Raw genomic sequence first — 25,835 nt, 5'->3', positions numbered from 1 at the left:
AAAACAACCACACACCCTCCCAAACAGCTACTAATCTCAAGCTTATTGTGGCCAGTATTTACCAACCACCTGACTGTGGAACTGCAAGATTCCCCGTGTGATTCCCCAGATTGGCGGGGTATAAATATTATTATTATTATTATTATTATTATTATTATTATTAATTAGGGGGGTTGAGAGGGGAGAGACGAGGCTCTTTTGAAAGAAAAGTCATTTGAAAATGAGAGAAACGCAGCCCGGCAGGGACAATTATACCAGCAGAGACTGAGGAAAACCGTTTTCGTGTTGAACAGCATGTTGCTGTGTAAACAAAGAGTTTGCTTATAACTTGGCAGCAAGTTATCCAGGGCCCAGTAAAAAAAAAGCTCTCACTGAAATACGTTTGTAGCATAAACACAGAGGAAGAACGCAAGATTTATGAGGGGGGAAGTTGGCTACCGGTGACCAGTTCCTTATTTGCACAAAAGGGCTGAGACAACTCACATCTGAGAGCTGGAAAAAGAGCCAACCTTTATATGTTACCCATCCCCAAAATGAGCTACGTCTACCTCATTATCATCTATCTCCAAGACCAGGGAACTGTTCCCTTCGAGATCCATAACAGGACCCTCGAATCCAAACCAAACCGTCATGTTCATGCAAAGCTCATAAATGCAGAAGCAAGGGAACTTTTGCCATCAGCTCTCAGTTGGTCTGAGAGGACCACTGTCACTGCATTTTATATCGTTCATTGGTTTAAGTATTTTAAAACTGCAAACCGCCTAGGGCTCCTTGACGGCATGGAAATGCAACCACGAATTATGAACAAACGTACAAAGGGGGTTACCAGGTCCGCCATCCCTACTATGTGAAATCAGATAAACTTGCCTAATTCCAGTCTTAGTTTCCCTGATTTGCACTGACAAAATTTATCTGGGGATTGCTAGCACACTTCGGCTGATTCTACTTTCCTGGCAGTTTTAACAGCCACTATCACTACTCTCTTGGCTATTCTTGTCTTGCACAGAAGTCATAATTCATAGCGATGAATAAAGCATTCAGCTTTCCCACAGGAAAAGCAATTTCACTGTTGGGTTAAAAAAAAGTTGCTCAGAATCAATGATGGGATTCTATATTTAGAGCCCTCCTGTGGACATGACTCTGAACTTTTGCTGATAATTGGCTAAAAAGCTCAATTTAATGCAGAGCCAAAACACATCCATCAAATCTGTTGAGAGAGCACATCTAGCAAGCCAGCTTCCCAGGAGCAGTTTTAAAATCCACAATTCAGACCAGTGTCACTAGTCTTACTGTGGTGACGGAACAAAGAAGGTATTAACAGAGTGTTTATCTGAGAGACAAGGAAATAAATGTGTGGTAGATTATGCTGCCTGATCGTGAGGCAATAGACAAGAGGGGACCTGCCTCACCACTCTGTTCCATGTACAGGGGCTAACCACACAGAAAGATTATGATGTATTCATTGCTTTCTACCAAAAAAAATGTCTCCCACAGATTTATAAATATATAAAACTAGCAAACTCAAAGCCGGCACTTCTTGGGAATTCTAAAAAACCCCACAAAATCTGTAGTTTTGAAATAGGTGGTTAAAATAAGCACAGTTTTGAAAGGTTCAGTCTGCCATCTTGATTCAAAATGGCATCCGACTGTATCAACAGAGACACAAACCTGCTCCTTGATCTCAGGAACCACCATGCAAGATTTGGTTACCGTATCTTAAGAGGGGTCCAAATGCATAACAGACCGACAAGCAGCTTTACAAAATATAGATAGCGAAGAGTTTCTGAATCTTTTATAAACAAATACACGGAATAGAACGCCACACATAAAGGTATTTCACCAAACGACGACATGAAACTTTTAGAAGACATCTGAAGGCAGCCCTTTTTAGGGAAGCTTTTAATGTTTAATGTTTAATAGATTATTGTATTTTAATATTCTGTTGGAAGCTGCCCAGAGTGGCTGGGGAAACCCAGCCAGATGGGCGGGGTATAAATAATAAATTATTATTATATTATATTATATTATATTATATTATATTATATTATATTATATTATCATATCCTGCTACACCCCACGAAGAGGTGATCTCCACAAACAGCCCATAAATCATACTGCAGTACAACTTTAAGTGGTTTCAATAAATAAATAAATAAACCTGGGCAAACAGATGACAGTATTGGGATCGGATGCGTTTCTGTGGGGACAGCATGGGAGATGAGGAGCCAGCACAGAAAAGGCCCCTTCTCTCATTGCCACGATCTGCACCTCTCTCAGATGAGGCACACAGAGAAGGACCTCTGAATCCTGTTTCAACAATGGCAGCAGGATAGTATTCTCCAGCGCACCTGAGGCCAGCAAGCTAGTTTGGGGTGTATGACAAGTCTGGTGTCCGATGGGGGGGGGGAGGAGTAACTGAGGGGCATTCTTAAAAAGAAATGCTATGGGGAAGGCTGATACTGCTAACCCCCCACACCCGCCGCCTAAGACCACTGCCTCATTCTGCCCAATGATTGGGCTAACCCAGCCCAGTAAATCGCAAACTTATTTTAACATTCCTTACACCAAGGACTCAGCTGTACAGCTGCAAATAAAACATTTTAAGTGTGTTTTAAAGTGCATTAAACACAGGTGTGACACTAGATGGCGATGGTGAGCTATGGCAAATTCAATATATTTTTCCAAAACTTTTTTTTTAAAGCATTTTCACAACGTTTTTTATATGTGTCTAGATTCCACCCAAGTGAAATCCTCTCCTTCCAAATGTGGCTCATTTGAGTGACGTCTGGCTGGTGCATGGTCAAATGGGACTCATCTGACGTAATTAAAAGAAGGCACCAGATTCAAAGGTTCACATGGCAAGGTTAAATTCAACCCCTTCCTAGCCCTTAGGCCTCTACCCCAGCCATGCCTCATCCCTAAAACAAGACCCATCAATAACACTGCTCCTTGCACTGTTCAAGTGCTCTGGCCTATAAGAAATTCATTCTTGAGCTGTGATCATCAGTGGCATAGCGAGGGTTGCCAGCACCCAGGGCCATGCGGAGAGGGGGTGGGAGGAAGCAAAACAGTTGGAGTATGTATAAGTATTGCAGCCACAGAGATAATAAAAAAGAGTTCTTCCATTTTCTGGAAGGTCACTTCCTGGTTTGCACACAGAACCTGTTTTCAACAGAGCCCAGCAATGGAATCATGTGGTTGTATTGAGGCAGCACCGGATGTTGAAATTTTGTGCCCCTAACAATTTTGTGCCTGAGGCAACCACCCCTGTGCACACACCCCAACACTATGTCACTGGTGAAAATGCCTCTTGCTTGCCTGGAGAAATGCGTCTGTAGAAAGCCTTGATTTCTGCAGGGTTGGAATGTGGCCTTCAGTACAATAGTGAAAAGTCCCATCAGTTGTTTCCCCCCCCTTTCTGCCTCTGGCCTCACCCTCTGACAGCACATAGCCGCTGAAAAGTTGTATGTTGCCCATAGCTGTCAAGCGTCCCTTATTTGGCGGGACAGTCCCTTATCCCAGAGCCATGTCCCGCTGCTGTCCCTTATTGATGATGTCCCTTAAATAAGCTACTGAAGGTAATGGGGCCCTTTCTATGTCCAGCTGTCCTTTGTCAACAACAGATTGTTGCTTTTTTGTGTTGAATATATGCTATATGGTAATTTATGGACCTAATAGATATCTAAAGCCATTTGCATGCAACAAAATATGTATTTTATGAAAGTAATTGTTGATCCCTTATTTTGGCTGCTGATCCCTTATTTTTGAGGCTGCTGGTCCCTTATTTTCAAATCTGTAAGTTGACAGCTATAATGTTGCCCTCAGGCTGGAAAAGGTTCCTCACCCTTGATTTTAAGTATAGTACAGGGGGAGGGATTCATCTTCACCCCAGGGCAAGTACAAAATCTGGAATACAAAGGCCAGCGAAAGGGAGCCATGTCAAATATTGCTTTTGCAACCTAGGCGGGATATATTGTTTCTCAGCCCTACGTCAGATATCATTTTGACATTCATCAGATTTTGCCTCAGCATGTTCTTATCATTGAAACAACAAACACATTCACACATAAATATTACCTTGGCTGGACAGTCACCATTCATGGGAGGCTGATTATAGATTTTGAAACCAGCCCATATTGGGAGACAGATAAATGGGATACTTAATAAAGATGCAGGGCAAATTTTGGTTCCAAACTTGCCTGCAAGAAACAACACACAAAAATTAAAAATTATGACCTTCAATAAAGCATTTTACACCATGAGCCTAGGCATGTCTACCAAGAAATATACCCCACATGTGCAATCCTGTGGACATGTACCTGGAGGTAAATCTCATGCAACTTAAGAACCTCTTGCACATTAGATGTTGTTGGGACTCCAAATCCCATCAACACTAGCCAGCATGGCCAGTGGTCAGGAATGGTGGGAATTGGAGTTCAGCACCACAGCTTCCCATTACCGCGTTAAATCTCTTCCATGGAATGCTTGCAGCAACGCAGACCAAACGAAGTGCCAAGCCTACAAGGCCTTCTTTCTGCACCTTGTTGACCTCTGAGCTTTGATCATAACAGACCAATGCTTTCATTCATGCTCAATTAACATTGCACCTAATGCTTGATCGACCTGTTCAGCATGTAGCTCACGCCTTCGCTGAAGCACCTCATCAACTTTGCCTGCAAGTTTACACACATCTCTCTCGATACAATCTTCTACACTGCAGCATTTTCTGCCATCACACATACAAATGACTTGCTGCTGGGAAACAGAGGCTATATCTTTAGATGATCTTGAGCAAGCATTACTTTTTCCCAGGAGCTGTGTTCCCAGGAGTGCAAAGGCTGCTCTGTGTAGAGCAGTTTGAAAACATCTGAACAACCCTAAGTGAATTTGGTTTCAAGGCTGAAGTGCTAATGGAAAAAGAAAGGTAAGATTCCCACCATGAACACCTTGGATACGCAAAATAAAATGCCAAGTGTTGTGTAAAAAAGGTAAAGGGACCCCTGACCATTAGGTCTAGTCGTGACCAACTATGGGGTTGCGGCGCTCATCTCGCTTTATTGGCTGAGGGAGCCGACGTACAGCTTCCGGGCCATGTGGCCAGCATGACTAAGCCGCTTCTGGCGAACCAGAGCAGTGCATGGAAACGCCATTTACCTTCCCGCTGGAGTGGTACCTATTTATCTACTTGCACTTTTATGTGCTTTCGAACTGCTAGGTTGGCAGGAGCAGGGACCAAGCAACGGGAGCTCACCCCGTCGCGGAGATTCGAACCGCCGACCTTCTGATCAGCAAGTCCTAGGCTCTGTGGTTTAACCCACAGCACCACCCGCATCCCTAAGTGTTGTGTAGGCACAAATAAATGGTAGGGGTTTGAGTTTGGCTTCTGTTGACCATGTCCAGTTTTCCAGTTATTGCAACAGTACAGATACTCAACCAGAGGCATTTTGGCTCTTGCATTTATTGCAAGATCAAAATTCTGACAGCAAGCCAACTGTGGCTCTCCACAAAGCAAAATGGACTAAGTGACATGTCCTTACCCACAATGTTTCCAGGCACAAAGACAATGACGCTCATCATGATGGACCCCAGCCAATATAAGCCAATAGTCCGATAACTTTCCCTGCAACAGAAATACCCGGTTTTCATACACCATCTTCACAACTGGAGGCACACGTTATTGTGACAAAATGGTGGAGTGGTTAGACAATCAGACAAGGACAAGGTTCAAATCCCCACTCAGCCGTGAAGCTTCCTGGGTGACCTTGGGCCAGTCACACACTCTCTCAGCCTAAACTACCTCACAGGGTTGTGAAGATAAAATGGCAAGGGGAGACATATGTATGCCACCTTGAGCTCTTTGAAGGAAAAGTGGGATAGAAATTTAAAAATATATAAATAAACAGGTGCCAAGATTAGAATTTTCAGGTTAAGGTTAAACTAAAAAAAACCCCAAAAGGCAAGGTCATTTGATGCCCAGTTTGTAGGTAAAGCTAAGTATACTGTGAGGTGGTTTTAAAAAGAGCCGTGAAAGGTAAATTGTGCCAGTCCTGCTGCCCACAACCATTAAATCAACTTACTCCCATGCAATAGCTGCCACCATCAAGAGATACATCAGATAATGAACAGAGCCGTCCCAATAGCAGATCACGTGGCCGTAGGCCGTGTTCAGATAAGGTTCACCCTAAGGAAAACAAAAACACAGTGACAAATAAGATTAGACAGCATTTCTGAGGCAGCACAAATAAAAAAACAGCTTTGGAAAGGAACAAAGCTGGTAACATTAATTCAGTCCTGATATGAGCATTATTTCTAGAGGTCACATTTCAAGCATCAGTGTAAGAAACCTGCTATCCAAGATCAACCATCACAAAAAATGTGCCGCGTGAGGATCAAATCCAAATATACCAGACCAATCTGCAGGAAATTAATTGTCCTCAGCACAGTTCAAAGTACTGTATTTTTCTGTGTATAACACACCCTCGGGTATAAGATGCCCCCCTTTTTGGGGAGGGGACTCCAAATTGAGAAAATGGGGGGATACACTATCTGTTTATAAGATGACCCCCAATTTTTAACATAACTTTTAAAGGAAAAATCCTAGTCTTATACACGGAAAAGTACAGTATATTTATTCTAAAGAGTTCTGCTGAGTTCAGTACCCTAGTAAGAAACCAACAAGGTGCGATATGGGAAATCTACAACTGGAATCACCTGTGTGTGTGTTTAAGAAGTGAGGATTAGGGAGAGGCTGGGGTGACACTGGATGGGGGATTAACTATTCTCCCCCAACACCCCCATGCCATTTTTGTAATTAATGTCCTGCCCAAAATAACCCTACCCCAATTATACCACTAAGCTTTCTGCTGGAAGGCAAATAACTTTTGAGCAGAGGCAATCTCAAACAGGGAAATCTGTCTCTGATCTTTGGGGGTGCGGCAAGTTTTGTTTTTCTAGCGTTTCATGCCTTTGTGTCGTAATTTGTATTTAAATTGGTTTTTAGTTATTTATCATGAGCTGCCCAGAGAACTTTGTGTGGCGGCAAACAAATGCCGCAAACAAATTAATAGCTGTAAATGGCATAAAGTGGAACAGCGGGGGAAACATTTTGTCCATCCCGCAATGCTGTGGTCCTGATACAAGTTCAAACATTGCGTGTTTGCATGTTTTTCAAGACTGCTGTCACTCCTAAGCGTGGGTGTTCACACCACATCTTGCATGGCTCTAAGGCTGCAATCCTGAACCTGCTTCTGAGCCTGAAGTAGATGAGAAACAAGACAATGTTAAAAAAAAAATAAAAGTAGCCATGCTGATCCTTGAGGAAAACAAAACCCAGAATCCAAAATAGGGCAATATCTCTAAAAGGACCAATGCAGCCGCGTTGTGGCAACGTGAGGCCTGATTTTAGTCTGTTGTGATATAAATGATTCATTATTTGTACTTGCGGTTCACCGCCTCTGGAATCTGCTGAAGGGCAACCAGCAATTCTTTCAAATCCATAAATAAATATACCAGGATAAAGCTTCCTTCAGCAATCTGGAGTTGGGGGGGTAGGGAAGCCTTTTCAGGTCAAGGACCACATTCCCTTCGGTATAGCAGGGTACATTCCAGCCACACAAAATAATCAAGACACGCAAGAGAGATTTTCTGCTTTTCATCATGCAATGCCTTTTTCCACCTGCCTTGCCCTATTTTCCAGCCCTAGGAGCCTTTCCCAGACCATAATATTTTTTTTTAAAAAAATAATATTATAAGTTGTGTGTCCTTGTTTCTCGATTTGATCCTTTTACATGGTTCTGTATGTCTTGCGGCAATTTATGCATTGTGACTTGCCGTTATTTTTATTGATTGACAGTTTAATAATTCTTTACTGTAATTTATAAGTGTAAGCTGTTTATTATTAGCTGATATTTAATTTTACTGTTTACTATTATATTCCAATGGGTTATTGAAAATTGTTTATTTGATATAAGTTGTTTATTTTTAAGTTACTGTGACTTTTTGTATCGGATCAGATACTATTTTGGTGTGTACCGTAGTACAGAAAGGCGGTATACAAATTAAAAGTGAGATGAAATGGAATGAAGGGGCAATTCTAGGCAAGCAGAAGCACTTGAGGAGGGTGCAGAGCAGGAGCCAGGGAGGACTGTGGGCTGGGGAGGGCCAGACAGCGATGCCTGGAGGGCCACATCTGGCCTGGGGTTCGCCACCTCTGCTCTGGAGCCTCGCAAGTAAAAAGAGACAAGTCTTGGTTGTTGTGGAGGAACGGCACCCAAGCGCTGCCGAGAACGAAAATATCACAAAAGAGGAAGCAAGCTTTTAAGTTCTCCAGAACTCAGGGAGAATGTGGAGGAGGAACTAAAAGCACCCTTTGTTGGCGTCCATAAAGGCTCATGCAGCCTTCACCACCCTCCAGTCATCCGCCAAGCGGCTCCTACCTTGAGATCATCACCTACCTCTTTCAAGTAATGGGTCATGAATCCATCGATGATTCCATCATGCTCAAGCCCAATGATCAAGTTCACGATGCTGGTGAAAGCAAACACGGCATAGACTGCGGCAGTTCAAGAGGAGGAGGAGGAGGAATATAAACACATTAATAACTTGTAAGAGTGTCTTTTTCCTAATGTCAAGCTCAGCTAGACAGCCAGGCTGGCCTTCCCCACCGTGAGCCTCAGACTCATACACTCCCAACTTCTCCCCATACCCTAATAATAATAATAATAATAATAATAATTATACCCCGCCCATCCGGCTGGGTTTCCCCAGCCACTCTGGGCGGCTTCCAACAAAACACTAAAATACAATAACCTATTAAACATTAAAAGCTTCCCTAAACAGGGCTGCCTTCAGATGTCTTCTAAAAGTTCGGCAGTTATTTTTCTCTTTGACATCTGGTGGGAGGGCATTCCACAGGGCGGGTGCCACTACCAAGAAGGCCCTCTGCCTGGTTCCCTGTAACTTGTAGTAGTAGTAGTAGTAGTAGTAGTAGTAGTATATTATTTATACCCCACCCATCTAGCTGGGTTTCCCCAGCCACTCTTAAAGTCAGAGAAGCTTTTGATCTTAAACTAACCACAGTTCCCTGTGATCTGGACTCAGGGACTGTTTGTTTTTTTGTTTAGAGCACAGGCAGAAAACCTGTGGCCTTCCCGATGTCGCAGACTACAACTCTCATAAACCCTGACCACTGGCCATGTTGGCTGGGGCTGATGGGAGTTGGAGTCCAACAAAAACATCTGTAGGGCCGCAAGTTCCCCATCCTTGCAATTATCTAAACCAGAGGTTTTCAACCTTTTTGAGTCCACAAAACTACATCATTTCTGTTGGCACCCCTGTGGGGCTCAGGAGCCCAGTTATGGCACCCCTTGTCTGCAGAGCTGGCGGCCCCCATCCCTTTTCAAACACCCTCCCTTGTGGAGGGTTCCCTCAGCCTCCCCTACCTTCTCCTTGGGGCTGCCGCTGCCATCCCTGGTCTCTGAGCTGCCCCCCCCAGCCCCAAAGAGAGGTGCCCGCTCACACTGCCCCACAGAGGCCTAGCACTTGTCTGTCCATTCACAACAGCAAGCGTTGGTGGACTGGCTGGCTGGGCTCCCTCACCCACTTGCTTGCTTACTCTGAGGCTGCCTCCGTTCCTGGCAACCAGCACCCCCTGGCCAGCCCCAGAGGCACCATTCGCCTGTGGAGCTTATAGCCAGGGCTGCTGCAGCAAACAGCTGTGCAAGCCTTTGGGAGGCAGAGATGCGAGAGGGCATCAGAGGAGGGGGAGAGGAAAGAGGAATGGAGACCAGTGTTGTCCACGGCAACCTAGGGTGCCACGGCACACTGGTTGAAAACCACTGATCTAAACAATCCAGGTCTTGAAACCACAGCCTGATTCTGCCTTAACCTCAAATCACAATTCCCCAACTTCAGACATCACAGGCTAGTGTGGTTAGCTTTAAAATCGAAACCAGAAGTTTTCATTCTCCTTCTTGTGGGCACAAAAAGAGAATGGCAGGGAGCACATAAGCCCAAAGCTCAGGGAAATTTGTTCTTACAGTGGGAAACCATAATTTCTCATTAAACCAGGGGTCAGCAACCTTTTTCAATCGTGGGCCAGTCCAGTCAGACCATGTGGTGGGCTGGACTATATTTTTTGGGGGGAAATATGAACGAATTCCTATGCCCCACAAATAACCCAGAGGTGCATTTTAAATAAAAGCACACATTCTACTCATGTACAAACACCAGGCAGGTCCCACAAATAATAAATAATAATAATAATAATAATAATAATAATAATAATAATAATAATAATAATTTATTATTTATACCCTGCCCATCTGGCTGGGCCTCCCCAGACACTCTGGGTGGCTTCCATAGAAACCAAAAATACAGTAAAATATCACACATTAAAAACTTCCCTGAACAGGGCTGCCTTAAGATGTCTTCTGAATGTCAGGTAGTTGTTTATCACTTTGACATCTGCTGGAAGGGCGTTCCACAGGGCGGGCGCCACTACCGAGAAGGCCCTCTGCCTGGTTCCTTTGCTTCTCGCAATGAGGGAACCGGCAGAAGGCCCTCGGCGCTGGACCTCAGTGTCCGGGCAGAACGATGGGGGTGGAGACACTCCTTCAGGTATACTGGGCCAAGGCCGTTTAGGGCTTTAAAGGTCAGCACCAACACTTTGAATTGTGCTCGGAAATGTACTGGGAGCCAATGTAGGTCTTTCAAGACCGGTGTTATATGGTCTCGGCGGCCACCCCCAGTCACCAGTCTAGTTGCCGCATTCTGGATTAGTTGTAGTTTCCGAGTCACCTTCAAAGGTAGCCCCACGTAGAGCGCATTGCAGTAGTCCAAGCGGGAGATAACCAGAGCATGCACCACTCTGGCGAGACAGTCCGCAGGCAGATAGGGTCTCAGCCTACGTACCAGATGGAGCTGGTAAACAGCTGCCCTGGACACAGATTTGACTTGTGCCTCCATGGACAGCTGTGAGTCCAAAATGACTCCCAGGCTGCACACCTGGTCCTTCAGGGGCACAGTTACCCCATTCAGGACCAGGGAATCCTCCACACCTGCCTGCCTCGTGTCCCCCAAAAACAGTACTTCTGTCTTGTCAGGATTCATCCTCAATCTGTTAGCTGCCATCCATCCTCCAACCGCCTCCAGACACTCACACAGGACCTTCACCGCCTTCACTGGTTCTGATTTAAAAGAAAGGTAGAGCTGGGTATCATCCGCATACTGATGAACACCCAGCCCAAACCTCCTGATGATCTCTCCCAGCGGCTGCATGTAAATGTTGAAAAGCATGGGGGAGAGGACAGAACCCTGAGGCACCCCACAAGTGAGAGCCCAGGGGTCTGAACACTCATCCCCCACCACCACTTTCTGAACACGGCCCAGGAGGAAGGAGCGGAACCACTGTATGACAGTGCCCCTAGCTCCCAGCCCATCAAGACGGTCCAGAAGGATGTTATGGTCAATGGTATCAAACGCCGCTGAGAGATCCAGCAGAACTAGGAAACAGCTCTCACCTTTGTCCCTAGCCCGCCGAAGATCATCAACCAGTGCGACCAAGGCAGTTTCAGTCCCATGATGAGGCCTGAATCCCGACTGGAAGGGATCCAAATGGTCCGCTTCTTCCAGGCATGCCTGGAGTTGTTCAGCAACCGCTTGCTCAATCACCTTGCCCAAGAATGGAAGATTTGAGACTGCGCAATAGTTGGCCATTGTGGCCGCATCTAAAGATGGTTTTTTAAGAAGCAGTTTAATAACCGCCTCTTTCAGCAGGTCTGGTAAGGCTCCCTCACGGAGGGAAACATTCACCACCCCACGAAGCCCATCGCCCAGTCCTTCCCGGCTAGCTTTTATAAGCCAGGATGGGTAAGGATCCAGGAGACAGGTGGTTGGTTTCACTCGTCCAAGCAGCCTGTCCACATCCTCGGAGGTAACAGATTGGAATTGATCCCACTCAACTTGACTAGACAAAACTCTAGCACTCTCCCGCCCCGGCCCTGCTCCCATGGTGGAGTCTACTTCTTCCCGAATCTGAGCGATTTTATCTGCAAAAAACTTTGCAAAATTATTGCAGGAGAACATGTGGCCCGTATTGCAGGTGGTTCCGCTAAATTGTGAACCACCTGAAAAAGTCTCCTGCTGCTGTTTTCTGCAGATGCAATAGAGGCGGTGAAGAAATTCTTCTTCACCGTCGCTATCACCACTTGGTAGGCTCGACGTTGAGCTCTAACCTGTGTCCAGTCAGATTCGGAATGAGTTATCCACCACCGGCGCTCTAGCCGTCTCAACGATTGTTTTATTGCCCTCAGATCCATGGAAAACCACGGGGCTGTCCGGGCTCCATGCAATCGGAGAGGGCGCTTCGGAGCCAAACAGTCAATAGCCCTGGTTAACGCCACATTCCAGTGGGCCACCAGGGAATCAGCTGAAAGGCCATCAACATGGGATAAAACATCCCCTACCACTCTCTGGAAACCATTTGGATCCATTAAGTGGCGGGGGCGGACCATCCGAATTGGTCCCACCTCCCTGCAGAGGGGAAGGGTCGCAGAGAAGTCCAGTTGCACCAGGAAGTGATCTGACCATGGCACTTCTTTCGTTTCGCTTTAACTCAGTGTCAGATCACCAACATCCATAGAGGTAAACACCAGGTCCAAGGCATGTCCGCGGCTATGGGTTGGGCCAGACTTATTCAGGGACAGCCCCATGGAGGCCATGCTTTCCATGAAGTCCCGAGCGGCCCCTTGTAAGGTCGTGTCGGCATGGATGTTAAAATCCCCTAGGACAACCAAGCTAGGTGTCTCCAGGAGAACATCCGCCACGACCTGAAGCAGCTCAGGCAGGGAATCCTTGGTGCAGCGGGGAGGTCGGTACACCAAAAGGAATCCTGTACTGCCCCTATTGCCCAACTTCCAGAACATGCACTCGGAAAACTGGGTCTTCCCAATAGGACGCCTGGTGCAAACTAATGACTTCCTAAAAATCACTGCAACCCCCCTCCCCGCCCACATGACCTGGGTTGCTGTGCGTAAGAGAAACCTGGTGGACAAGCAGCAGCAAGGACAGGCCCATCTGCTTCATCCAACCAAGTCTCTGTTACACATGCCAGGTCAAGTCCTCCATCCATGATCAAGTCATGGATGGCAGTGGTCTTATGAATCATTGACCTGGCATTGCACAGCAGCACCTTCAGGTCATGTGGGTATCCCTTGCTGATTCTAGTATCCATCCGGTCAGGACCAGACCCGGAGGCAGGAATAGTCCTCAGACAACGACTAAACCTGCCCCCTCTGTAATGACATGGTCTAGTCTTAGCGTAACTCCTCCTCCTACCCATGATCACCGAGATCGGTTGTCCCAGTGCATCCCCTCCTGTGGAACATGCCCCAGCCATTTTGTGGGCTGGGGCCCACTCCCCGGCAGCCCTGACCCCTCCCCTTAAGAACAAAATAACACCTTAAACAAACAAACAAAACCAATAAAGCAATACAAACAAAAAACTGTAAAAATTACAAAAATAACCCAGAGATGCATTTTAAATAAAAGGACACATTCTACTCATGTGAAAACATGCTGATTCCCAGACCATCCGAGAGCCAGATTTAGAAGGCAGTTGGGCTGGATCCGGCCCCTGGGCCTTAGGTTGCCTATCTCTGCATTACACCTTAGTAAAAGCCACATGCTACCCTTAGAGATACTCCTGTTGCAGGGTACCGATACGTACCATAGAACAGTGGGTCTCGGGGTGGTTTTCTTTTCACCAGGAATCGGGCTGCTAGACCCACTAAGAACAGAATCAACAATCCAACTGCAACAGTGACCCAGGAGCTGCAGAGATTAAAACCAGGGGAGAAGTCTATCATTTCAATGGTTCCTCAACTGTATCAAGCAAATGGCGTACGGTTGCACACAACTCAATCTCTGAGCATCAACTACCGAAGCCAGAACATCCTTGTCCAAAGGGGGCATTGGTGGGTGACTAGTTGGTAGAAGGCATTCCACCTGTGCCTCCCTATCCAGAACTGGTTTGGCACCATTTTTCCAGGCGGAGAAACCACCTACTAACAGTGTCTGTCTTCTCTGGATTGAGTTTCAGTTTATTGGACCTCATCCAGTCCAATACCATAAACAGGCAATAGCGAATAAACATCCCTGCAAGGCAGCTTAAGCATTGCTACTGATCTTCCCCAGCACAAAATGCAAACACAACAAGGCCATGTTTGTCTTTTAAGCCCTAGAAACGAGGGCATTCTCTCCATTGTCAAGATTCAATCATATTGCAGCTTTAACACGTAATAATAAAGTAAGAAACTGCTTTGAAGGTTTGCTTGATTTTGCATTCTTCCTTTCTGCAAATGCAGGTTAGCATTCTGTGGTTAAGAATTTCTCAGACCTCATTTGGAAACACACTTTGTATCTCACTTCCTTTTTTTTTTTTTAATCACACAAGCAATCATGTCTTCAGAAAGGAGGGAGCAGCCTTATTCTTTTCGATTTAGTTGTTACATTTCACTGGCTTGGTCACAAGCAAACATTTTGCTACATAATTACATAAACTATAGTTTGTCAGCAGTGCACCAAACCATCATTAGCGCAACCCAAGCTTTGTAATGCTGTTTGGTCAGCTCATCGAAAGAAGTCGTTTGCAAATTGCAGATCCTTATGTACAGAACACCGTTTCAAAAGCGGATAGTTACGCAAAAACAAAACCCTTTCCGCTTTGACGGAACACTTTGCACGTATCGAGGAAATACGAGTATCTACCACAATCCGTCATAAAAACAGTGTGAGCCCTGCTACTTGACCCCATAGTCTTTAGCAAGAGAAACTATAACAACATCTGCCTTTGATTACATTACTAGTCTTAGTCATGCGCCAAAGTTCAGCAAGGAGGGCGCCTGTCTAATCTCAGTTGGGGAGGGGGTCCCACAGGCTCAGACCCACTACAATGAATGTGTGGCTTCTGGTAGTACATCTGAAGCACGAAGGACCACCTATAGAGACTCTCCCAAAGGTCTTGGTGATCAGGCAGGGATATAAAGGATTAGGCTGAGGTTAAAGAACATAGGAAGCTGCCTTATGCCAAAAGCAGACCATTAGTGCACCCAGCTCAATACTGCCCACACTGGCTGGCAGCAGCTCTGCAAACTTTCAAGCAAGGGTCGTTCCCAACTCTACCTGGCGATGCCAGGGTTTAAATCTTGAACCTTCTGCATGCAAAGAATGGGCTCTGCCACTGAGCTGTAGTCCTTTTCTAAATATAAAGAAAGATTCACATTCTCGTGGCACGGAACACAGGGCTGATTTCAATTAAATACTGGAACCTGCCTTATACCATGTCAGACCACTGCTCCCTCTAGCTCAGCATTGTCTACCCTGACCTGACTGGCAATGGCTCTCCATATTTTTAGACAGAGGGCCTTTCACAGCCCTGCCTGGGGATGCCAGGATTTGAACCTGCGACCTCCTGCATGCGAAGCAGATTCTCTACCACTTAGCTACAGCCCTCCTTCCATAGCTTTCCAGCTCGGAAGGCCTTTGTCCTCAAAACATGCCATGGCACTGGCAGTTTTCTTTTGATAAATGAAACCCCTGGCTCTTCCTTCTGAGAAGGCAGCTGGTAGCTATTGTTGTTCCTCTCTCTCTACACACAATGTCCCTTGCAGGCAGCGGAGCGCAGCTTCTAAAAATACCAACACAGATTATGCAAGCAGCCAATGGATCTCTCCGCCGCTTGCCCACTCGGCCCTCCTCTGACGGCTCCACTGAAACTGATGTCTCTAATGCAAATGAATCTGTAATATCTAGGAAGGCTGAAAACATACAGTCAAGATGTTTTCACACAGAGAGGAAGCAAGCAAGAGGGATCAAATAGCTGTGCAGGAAAATAAACTGTGGAAGGAGGAAAAGGAGGGTTATTTTCCCCTAGAGGGTCTGAACACACTGCATGTCTTTATGGCACAACCCTATACATATTTACTCAGTAGGGTTTAATGGCGCTCATTCCAAAGTAAGGCTGCAATATTTCACCCACTTTCCTGGGAATACTAACCACTTGGCTGCAATATTTCACCTACTTTCCTGGGAATACTCCCCACTTGTGATCCGCAGTAAGTGGCAGAAGGATCCTGCCTCCATTAGTGGTGGTAGAACTTAGCCCCACTGAAGAAGAAGAAGAGTTTGGATTTGATATCCCGCCTTTCACTCCCTTTCAGGAGTCTCAAAGCGGCTAACATTCTCCTTTCCCTTCCTCCCCCACAACAAACACTCTGTGAGGTGAGTGGGGCTGAGAGACTTCAAAAAAGTGCGATTGGCCCAAGGTCACCCAGCAGCTGCAGGTGGAGGAGCAGGGAATCAAACCCAGTTCACCAGATTACGAGTCCACCACTCTTAACCACTACACCACACTGGCTCCTGAATTCAATAGGTCCTACTTCTGAGTGTGTATGTTCAATAAATACGCACAGTGCTTTTTTTCTAAAAGAAAAGTTATGGGGTACTCTCATTTTGGCTCAAGAAAATCACCATTTCATAGTTCAAATTGGGAAAAATAAATACAGTAAATGGACAAAAGTACAAAGATTCACAAAATGTTTAGGGGTATGCGAACCCCTGCGTCATCGTCCCCAGAAAAAACAGCACTGGATACACACGTATCTATTTTATACATGTCTACTCAGAAGTAATTCCCACTGAATTCAGATGAACTTATTCCCAGGGAAGTGTATATAGAATTTCAGACTCACAGCAGAATTCTAAACATCTCTCTTCAGAAGTAAGCCCTACACAATTTGATGAGACTCACTCCCAGGTAAGTGGGTTTAGGATTACCGCCTCAGTCATAATTTTGAAGTGGGTCAAAAAGAATTACACACCAGTAAGAAAGGATGTTTTCCAGCTGGGTACTGAGATCAGCTTCAGCTTCTTCTTCTCTGGGTTCAGAGAATATATTTCTTCCACATTTTAATTGTTAAAAAACATATCGCTCGAGAGCATTTCTCAATATGCGTTGGCAATAAAGGATATCACCTTTTTAAAAACGCAGGTGCTTGTGATTGTTTTCGCAGATACCCAAGGCACCACTGAGCCTCCCTGTGCCATTAGCGCACATCTGAATTCCGTTAATGGGAGATCAAAAGCAGGAAAGTAGTTTCAAACTTGCAACACAGGACTTTATGAGTTCACAGCCATTTCAACCAAAGACTATGGTGGGCCTTCAGTTAATGGCCAGGAATCGTAGATGACCTATAGTATCTGGTACGACAGCTACGACCACAGGCCTGTTCACATTCAGGCAGAAGTAGGTCTCATTCCATTCCATGGGGCCAATTCTTGGCTATGTTTGCAACAAAAGCCACGGAAATCACTGGCTCAGGTCGCACATAGTGATAGTTCAAGGTATGCCACCATCACTCAGCCTGCAATACAGTGGAACCTCGGGTTGCAGACGTAATCCGTGATGGAGGCACGTCTGCAACCCAAAGCGTTCATAACCTGCAGTGCTGCGTCTGTGCATGTGCGTGATGCGATTTGGCGCTTCTGCGCATGCGCGAAGCACGATTTAGCACTTCTGCGCATATGGTGAAACCCGGAAGTAACCCTTTCCGGTACTTCCGGGTTTCCCACGGTCCGCAGCCTGAAAACACGTAACCCGAAGCATCTGTAACCCAACCCGAGGTACCACTGTATGGGGTAGTAATGAATGGCATCCATTTTGCAGACAGGAGGTCCCAGTTTCAGATTCCCACATCTCCAGGCAGAGCTGTCTAAAACCCCAGAGAGCCATTGCCATTTAGCGTGGATATCTAGATGCACCAATGATTCTGATTCCCTATGTTCTATGGCAATAATAATAATAATAATAATAATAATAATAATAATAATAATATATTTATACCCCGCCCATGTGGCTGGGTTTCCCCAGCAACTCTGGGCAGCTCCCAACAGAATATTAAAAACATGATAAAAGATCAAACATTAAAACTTCTCTAAACAGGGCTGCCTTCAGGTGTCTTCTAAAAGTCAGATAGTTGTTTATTTCCTTGACATCTGGTGGGAGGGCGTTCCACAGGGCGGGCGCCACTACCAAGAAGGCCCTCTGCCTGGTTCCCTGTAACCTCACTTCTCACAGGGAGGGAACCGCCAGAAGGCCCTCGGCGCTGGACATCAGTGTCTGGGCTGAACGATGGGGGTGGAGATGCTCCTTCAGGTATACTGGGCGGAAGCCATTGAGGGCTTTAAAGGTCAGCACCAACACTTTGAATTGTGCTCGGAAACGTACTGGGAGCCAATGTGGCTCTTTCAGGACTGGTGTTATGTGGTGTCCATTTGTTAGCTAAGCATGGAGGGCAATAGGTCAGCAGCGGAGCATCTTCTTTGCACATGGAAGGTCCTGGGTTCAATCTCTAGGTAGGGCTGGGAATGTCCTCTGGCTTAAGCCTTGAAGAGCTGTCAGTGAGGACAGTCCTGAGCTAAAGGGACCAGCAGTCTGATTCAGTATAAGGCAGCTTCCTCCCTTCCAACAGCTGTCCTCCCTTACAGCTTCATTAACACCCAAAAAGTTCTGAACACTCAAAAAGCAGGTTAGGTATGTGTAGGACTTCACTGGAAGAAGCTGTTAAGGCTGCAACACTCCAGTTAATGCAAAGTTCTGCGCACCTTCACCACACTGGTGCGGATGCCAGTGTAAAATTCTATGGCAACAGCACACTTGACCCGGGTGAATGTGCGATCACAAGGAACACATCAAGCACATTAACAATTCTAATGCACATTTAGATTTGCCTTCCTATAAACCCCTCAGCAGAATAATAATAAAAATGTGTTCCTAAGTGCAAACAGCAAAAAAAGAACGAAAGGCATTTTACTGCGATACTCTCACGCATGTGGAATATGACCCCTTCACTCAATACATATATCTTTTAGACGTACACACATAAGCTATTTTAGTGTACACCTAAACAGGTAAATGTGTGTATACCACATACACTGAATCATGCTGCTATGGTAATCAGGGAGCCAGGATTTGGCTGATTCACAGTGCAACTCTAGCCACATCTGCTAAGCCCTACAGAATTCCATGGGACTTACTCCCAAGCCAAGGGAGTTGGAACTGCAGCCTTAATGACATTCTGAGTATGTGCTGCCTGATGTGCAAATGGGGATCTTAAAGGCACCAGCGATTCCTCTGTCATGCTACTCAATCTCTGACTCACGGATACAATGAGTGCTCAAAGAAACCTCAACTTACAATTGAAGCTGCTGGAAGTTTTGCATTCAAGTTTATACCTACACTGATATAAGCTAGGCAAGTCCATTCAGCCCGATCCCCTACACGCATTTACTCATAAGCAGGCGCTATCTGTTTGGGACAGAAAGCACGCAGCTGGATCGCTCAAGACATCCCAGCAAGTCCCAATACAGTTTCTCCATGGCAGGCAGAGACCCTCAGCTTCCATTGCTTCTACAGATGGCAACTACTGTAGGTGGGTTGAGAGGGGGAAATGCCCCCCCAAAAAACAAGCAGCTTTCTCTACCCCCGACCCCAATATATTCCTTTCTTTTTCGGAACTCTAGCCTGTGTGGAACAAAGTTCGCCTCTCCCCCTGCCATGAATAGGTTTCACCGCCCCTGCTCTGCCCGCGCCCACTATTCCCGGAGCTCTCTCCCGCTCCTCTGCCTCCCAGACCGCGTTCACACGTGCACGCAAACCCGCCACCAGAGCGCACGTGGGAACGCGACCGCCCCGCTCTCGCTCACCCGCCGCTGGCAGCCAAGGCGTTGAAGAGGTAAGTGACGGGAATGGCCGAGAGGGACAACACGAAGACGCCCGTGGCAGCCGAGGCGCTCATCCCGGGGCTGGCTCGCTCCTTTCCCCGCCTCTCCCGGGGCGCCGCGCGGGGGACTCAGCGAGGCTCCGCGCCCGGCATCGCGCCCTGCTTCGGTGGGCTCCTCCGCGGCGCGCCGGGAAGCGCCATACGCGCCGGAGAGCTGCTGCCGAGGCGAAGTGGCGCCCAGCCAGCCGAGCCTAAGAGCGCCGCTGCTGCAGAAAAGGACTCCGCCCGCCGCGCAGCGCCGCCGAACGAGCACCCAGCGGACCTGCGCGCCAGCCCGCTTGCGCGCCGCTCACTCTGCGCAGCCCGCCTCGGCGCTCGCCTCTTGTACTGCGCCGGGGCTGGGCTGCCGTCGGAGGGATCAGCCCGCGGCCGCCGCTCCGCCTCCTCCTCTGCACGCTTCGGCGGAGGCAAAAGCGAGCCGGGCCCGGCGGATCGTCACTTGGCGCATGCATAGGAGCAGTGCCAGATTTACAGCGAAACAGGCTATTGCTTAGGGCCCCACTCTTTTGGGGGCCCCCAAAAAATTAAAGGGGGGGAAAACTAGATGTAGATTTCCAAAATTAATATACTTCTTCTTAATTGTATTTCAGTTCAACAATTGCTTTGATAAAATACATCTTTTGTTATGTGCAAATGGCTTTAGATACCTATTAGGTCCATGAATTGGGACGCGGGTGGCGCTGTGGGTTAAACCAGAGCCTAGGACTTGGTCAGCTGTTCGGATCCCCGCGATGGGGTGAGCTCCCGTTGCTTGGTCCCTGCTCCTGCCAACCTAGCAGTTCGAAAGGATGTCAAGTACAAGTAGATAAATAGGTACCGCTCCGGCGGGAAGGTAAACGGCGCTTCCGTGCACTGCTCTGGTTCGCCAGAAGCAGCTTAGTCATGCTGGCCACATGACCCGGAAGATGTACGCCGGCTCCCTCGGCCAATAAAGCGAGATGAGCGCCGCAACCCGAGAGTTGGCCACGACTGGACCTAATGGTCAGGGGTCCCTTTACCTTTACCTTTAGGTCCATAAATTACCATATAGCATGTATTCAACACAAAAAAACAGGGACAATTTGTTGTTGACAAAGGACAGCTGGGCATATAAAGGGCCCCATTACCTATAGTAGCTTAGGGCCTCATCAAACCTAAATCCAGCCCTGCATAGGAGCCAAAAAGGTGATAAACATCATGGGTGCCAACTTGAATAAAATATGAGGGGGTTGCATGATGCAACCTTTGAATGTTAATGCCCATCAACATTGGGGTGGTTGCTCAAATATTTTATTGGGGGGCCGAAGGGACCTCAGCTCCCTAGAGTTGGCTCCTATGTCCCCACCTGCAGTAGCACCTTGGAGACTAAAAGATCTGCAGGGTCAAATCCTAAATGCCCGTCTTACTCAGAAGAAAGTCACTGCATGCAATGGGGCTTCTAAGGCTGAGGTCCCTTAGCCCCCCAATAAAATATATGAAGGGGCTCCTCCCCAGTTGTTGGGCATTGCTATTCCAATGGTGTGTGTGCCATGTCTTGTGATTATGCAGGGGCAAGTTTACCTGGCCTCCCCCAATATTCAAGTTTGCACCCAGTGGTGAAACTGTGTGTTGGTGGCTTCTAGCTTGCTGCCTGTGATGCTGCCTTGCCCCATTCCAGGTCTCTAGGGGAGCACAGAATTTATTGTTTTGTCTAGGCAACCAGATGCCTCTCCTGTGTGGACAGGATGCTTGACCAGATGGGCAACTGGCCTGATTCTGCCAGGGCACCTTTTACATTCATTTTTTATATTTATTTTTCCTTACAGTTACCACAATCTCCTGGTGACTTGATTTGGCTAAGTCAGGGGATGGGCTCATTTTACAATGGTTCGTCTAGCCCCCCCACCCCATTTATTTGTTTGTTTGTTTGTTTGTTTGTTTGTTTGTTTGTTTGTTTTCACCCCTATTATTTATGTACTGGTGTGTGTGTGGTTCCCAGGCTGACTTCCCCCTTTGTGCTTCTCCTGCTGTCATCTACACTTGTTGAGATTAATTTGCTTGTGTGACATGAGTCCACAAAGGATGTGGACTTAACTTGTATCCATGGCTGCTTATGCCTCAGTAGACCAATTGCAGCACAATGCTGTGCGTTACTGACTCTGCATTCATGGAACTACGTCTGCAGAAAGTGCACAGGATTGCAAGCTCCATCGAACAGAGTAAGGCTGCAAGCCTGTACAATAAACTCTGTGTGGCTTTCTTCTGGGTATGCATATAGGATTGGAACATTGCAGTGTTTTTTTTTTTCTGGGGAGACGCATACCCCTAAACATTTTTTGAATCTTTGTACTTTTGTCTATTTACTCTATTTTTCCTGATTTGAACTATAGAATGTTGATTTTCTTGAGTCAAAATGAGAGTACCCCTAAACATTTTTAAAGGGAAAAAAAAGCACTGGACCATTGCTCTTGAATAAACATACAAACACATTGTTATAGGAGGATTTTTGGTTTGTTTGTTTTTTTGCTACCACAACACCCTCTGCTGGTTTTGGTTAGACTATCCCAGCTACCCTTGTATTTATTTTTATTTTTAAAGAATTTTATTACATTTTCAATTACAAAATCAGAAATATAAAAAGACTTAAAAGAAAAAAACACAAACGAAAAAAGCCGAAGAAAAAGAAAAAGAAAAAAAAAATCCAACTTTCAAAGACATTTTTACATTACTAACTGGACTTCCCCACATCTCCCTCACCCTGCGTTCTTTACAACAAACATATCAGCAAATTATTACCTTGTTTCGTACCTTATTTATATCTTTCAAATATTATACTTCTAGATTTAAAGTACTTTTTATCAATTATTTATACCTTAAAGTAAAACATAGATTAACCTTAAGTTTCAGCTTTCTCTTACTTATAATTTAATCTTCTATTTTCCCAGTCTAGTTGCAGGAGCTAGAGTTTCCAAATCATGCAGATTCTTAACATTCATACAACTTATAATATTTTTGTAAATAGTCCTTAATTTTTTTCCAGTCCTCTTCCATTGTTTCTTCTCCCGAGTCTCGGATTCTGTCCGTCATTTCGGCCAATTCCATATAGTCCATCAATTGCGTCTGCCACTCTTCCAGTGTGGGAAGATCTTGTATCTTCCAGTATTTTGCAATGAGTATTCTTGCTGCTGTAGTTGCATACATAAAAAAAGTTCTGTCCTTCTTTAACACCTTTTGGTCCACAATGCCCAAGAGGAAGGCCTCTGGTTTCTTAGGAAAGGTGTACCTAAACACCTTTTTTAACTCATTATAGATCATTTCCCAGAAGGCCTTCACTTTTGGACAAGTCCACCAAAGGTGAAAGAATGTCCCTTCAGCCCCCTTACATTTCCAACATTTATTATCAGACCGGTGATATATTTTTGCAAGCTTGACTGGGGTCATGTACCACCTATATATCATTTTCATAATATTTTCCTTCAGGGCGTTACATGCCGTGAATTTCATTCCAGTGGTCCATAACCTTTCCCAGTCTTCAAACATAATGTTGTGCCCAATATCTTGAGCCCATTTTATCATGGCTGATTTGACTGTCTCATCCTGGGTGTTTCATTTAAGCAGCAAGTTATACATTCTCGAGAGTACCTTAGTCTTAGGTTCTAACAGTTCTGTCTCTAATTTTGATTTTTCCACCTGGAATCCTATTTTTTTGTCCAACTTAAAAACCTCTTGAATTTGAGCATAATGAAACCAGTCTTGCACCCTATTCTTTAATTTTTCAAAGCTCTGCAGCCTCCAGTTGTCTCCAATTTTTTCTATTATTTCCCAGTATTTCGGCCAACCGGCCTCCATATTGGGTCTTTTTCGAACCTTGGCCTCCGCTGGTGATAACCACCTCGGGGTCTTACCTTCTAGTAAGTCTTTATACTTTGTCCAGACCTTAAATATAGCTTTCCTGACAATATGGTTTTTAAACATTTTATGAACCTTTACCTTGTCGTACCACAAGTATGTATACCTGTTGGTTTCTGCTCTCTTCACTGTGCAGCGAAATGCTTGTCACAAGACAATGTTTACATTCCAGTCAGAGTTGCTGTTGGAGTTTCTCACGGGAAAGGAGACTGGATGTGACGTACACTGGTTTCCTGTTTTTCACTGTTCACGCAGTGTTCTCTCCGTGCTTTAGAGGAGAGAGGATGCTTTCTCTGCTCCGGCAGAGGCAAGATGTTTTTCTGTAATCTACCAGCTTTGAAATCCAAATAAAGTAATATAGAGTATGTGGCACGTACTCCTCATCATTCCGCTGTGCACGGGCTACTGCAAATTCAACAATGCCATCCAAAAACATTGTTGTACCCTTCCAGATCTAGGACATCAGTGTTCTCAAGAAGTAACCAATCTTTCATCCAGCAGAAAGCCGCAGCTTCATAATATAACCTTAAATCTGGCAGGGCAAACCCCCCTCTCTCTTTTGCGTCAGTTAGTATTTTAAATTTTATTCGGGGCTTTTTGCCCTGCCAGACAAACCTAGAAATATCCTTCTGCCACTTCCCAAAACATTCCACTCTGTCCACGATCTGTAGGGTCTGAAACAAAAATAACATCTTCGGCAATACATTCATTTTTACAGCTGCAATTCGACCCAACAAGGAAAGTTTCAATCTTGACCAAATCTCTAAATCTTTCTTAATTTCTGACCAACATTTTTCATAATTATCTTTAAATAGATTCAAGTTTTTGGCTGACAAGTTTACCCCTAGGTATTTTACCTTTTTAACAACATTTAGCTCTGTCTCTTTCTGAAACCCCTCTATTTCCAAAGGTGTCAAATTTTTCTCCAGAACCTTAGTTTTTTGCTTGTTCAGTTTGAACCCCGCCACCCGACCAAATTCATAAATTAATTCTAAAACTCTTTTCGTACTAGATTCTGGCTCCTGTAATGTTAAAACCAAGTCATCTGCAACCAGCTACCCTTGTAGAATAGTTTTGCTTAGGTAAGCCTGAGTTGAAACTAGATCCAAAAAATGGATGGGAGGCTTGTATGTACAGTATGATTGCAACCTACCCACATGTAACATGTGCAATTTCAGCTTTATGCAGTTGGAAGCTGGTCAGTTGGAAGAGCAGAAATTAAATCCATGGAAGGTAAAGGTAAAGGGACCCCTGACCAGTCGTGACCGACTCTGGGGTTGCGGTGCTCATCTCACTTTATTGGCCAAGGGAGCCGGCGTACAGCTTCCGGATCATGTGGCCAGCATGACCAAGGCACTTCTGGTGAACCAGAGCAGTGCACGGAAACGCCGTTTACCTTCCCGCCAGAGTGGTACCTATTTATCTACTTGAACTTTGACATGCTTTCGAACTTCTAGGTTGGCAGGAGCTGGGACCGAGCAACGGGAGCTCACCCCGACGCAGGGATTCGAACCGCCGACCTGCAAGTAGATAAATAGGTACCGCTCCGGTACTGTACCCGGAAGCTGTACACCAGCTCCCTCGGCCAATAAAGCGAGATGAGCGCTGCAACCCCAGAGTCGGCCAATACTGGACCTAATGGTCAGGGGTCCCTTTACCTTTACTGCTCTCAAGTTTTGTTATGGTTACTATTACATTCTCATCCTGCTTCCCCCCAGAGCCAAAGGTCGCATACTTCTCAGACCCTCCAAGTGTCCCTATTTTTCAGGGACGTCTCTGATTTAGATAAGCCATCCCGGTTTCTGATTTGATCCCGGAATGTCCCGCTTTTCCTTAGGATGTCCCTATTTTTATTGGATGGTTGGAGGGTATGGGGTTATCCAATCCCCAAGGTGTCTGAAGGCAATCCTGTATAGGGAAGTTTTTTAAAAAAATAATGTTTGATTATTTTTTTATATAGGTTGGAAGCTGCCCAGAGTGGCTGGGGCAACCCAATAAGATATGTGGGGTATAAATAGTAACATTATCATTATGGAATGGGACGTCCTTATTTTCATCGGAGAAATGTTGGAGGGTATGACTTCTCCTCCCCCAGTTTGTCATTACAACAACCCTGTAAGGTAGGTTAGG

General features: G+C 45.8%; 1 protein-coding gene across 2 annotated transcripts in view; it reads right to left on the bottom strand.

Annotated features, from left to right (window-relative positions):
- Positions 1-20,130, bottom strand: part of TM6SF1 (transmembrane 6 superfamily member 1) — a 28,835-nt gene extending 8,705 nt beyond the window's left edge. Inside the window, exons 1-6 of one of the 2 annotated variants that reach the window (XM_079954370.1) lie at positions 19,762-20,130; positions 13,727-13,830; positions 8,454-8,551; positions 6,078-6,181; positions 5,538-5,620; positions 4,078-4,199 (exon numbers count right to left, since the gene is read on the bottom strand). In XM_079954370.1, the coding sequence (XP_079810496.1) occupies positions 4,078-4,199; positions 5,538-5,620; positions 6,078-6,181; positions 8,454-8,551; positions 13,727-13,830; positions 19,762-19,853 (603 nt within the window). In that variant the 5' untranslated portion in view covers positions 19,854-20,130. The remainder of the gene's footprint in view (positions 1-4,077; positions 4,200-5,537; positions 5,621-6,077; positions 6,182-8,453; positions 8,552-13,726; positions 13,831-19,761) is intronic. The other variant, XM_079954371.1, reaches the window with a different exon arrangement.
- Positions 20,131-25,835: the final 5,705 nt, after the last annotated feature.

This window comes from Podarcis cretensis (assembly GCF_951804945.1).
Source record: "Podarcis cretensis genome assembly, chromosome: 14".
Lineage (NCBI taxonomy): Eukaryota > Metazoa > Chordata > Lepidosauria > Squamata > Lacertidae > Podarcis > Podarcis cretensis.
The sequence above is the reverse complement of the archived record's forward strand: the minus strand, read 5'-3'. Positions and strand labels throughout refer to the sequence as shown.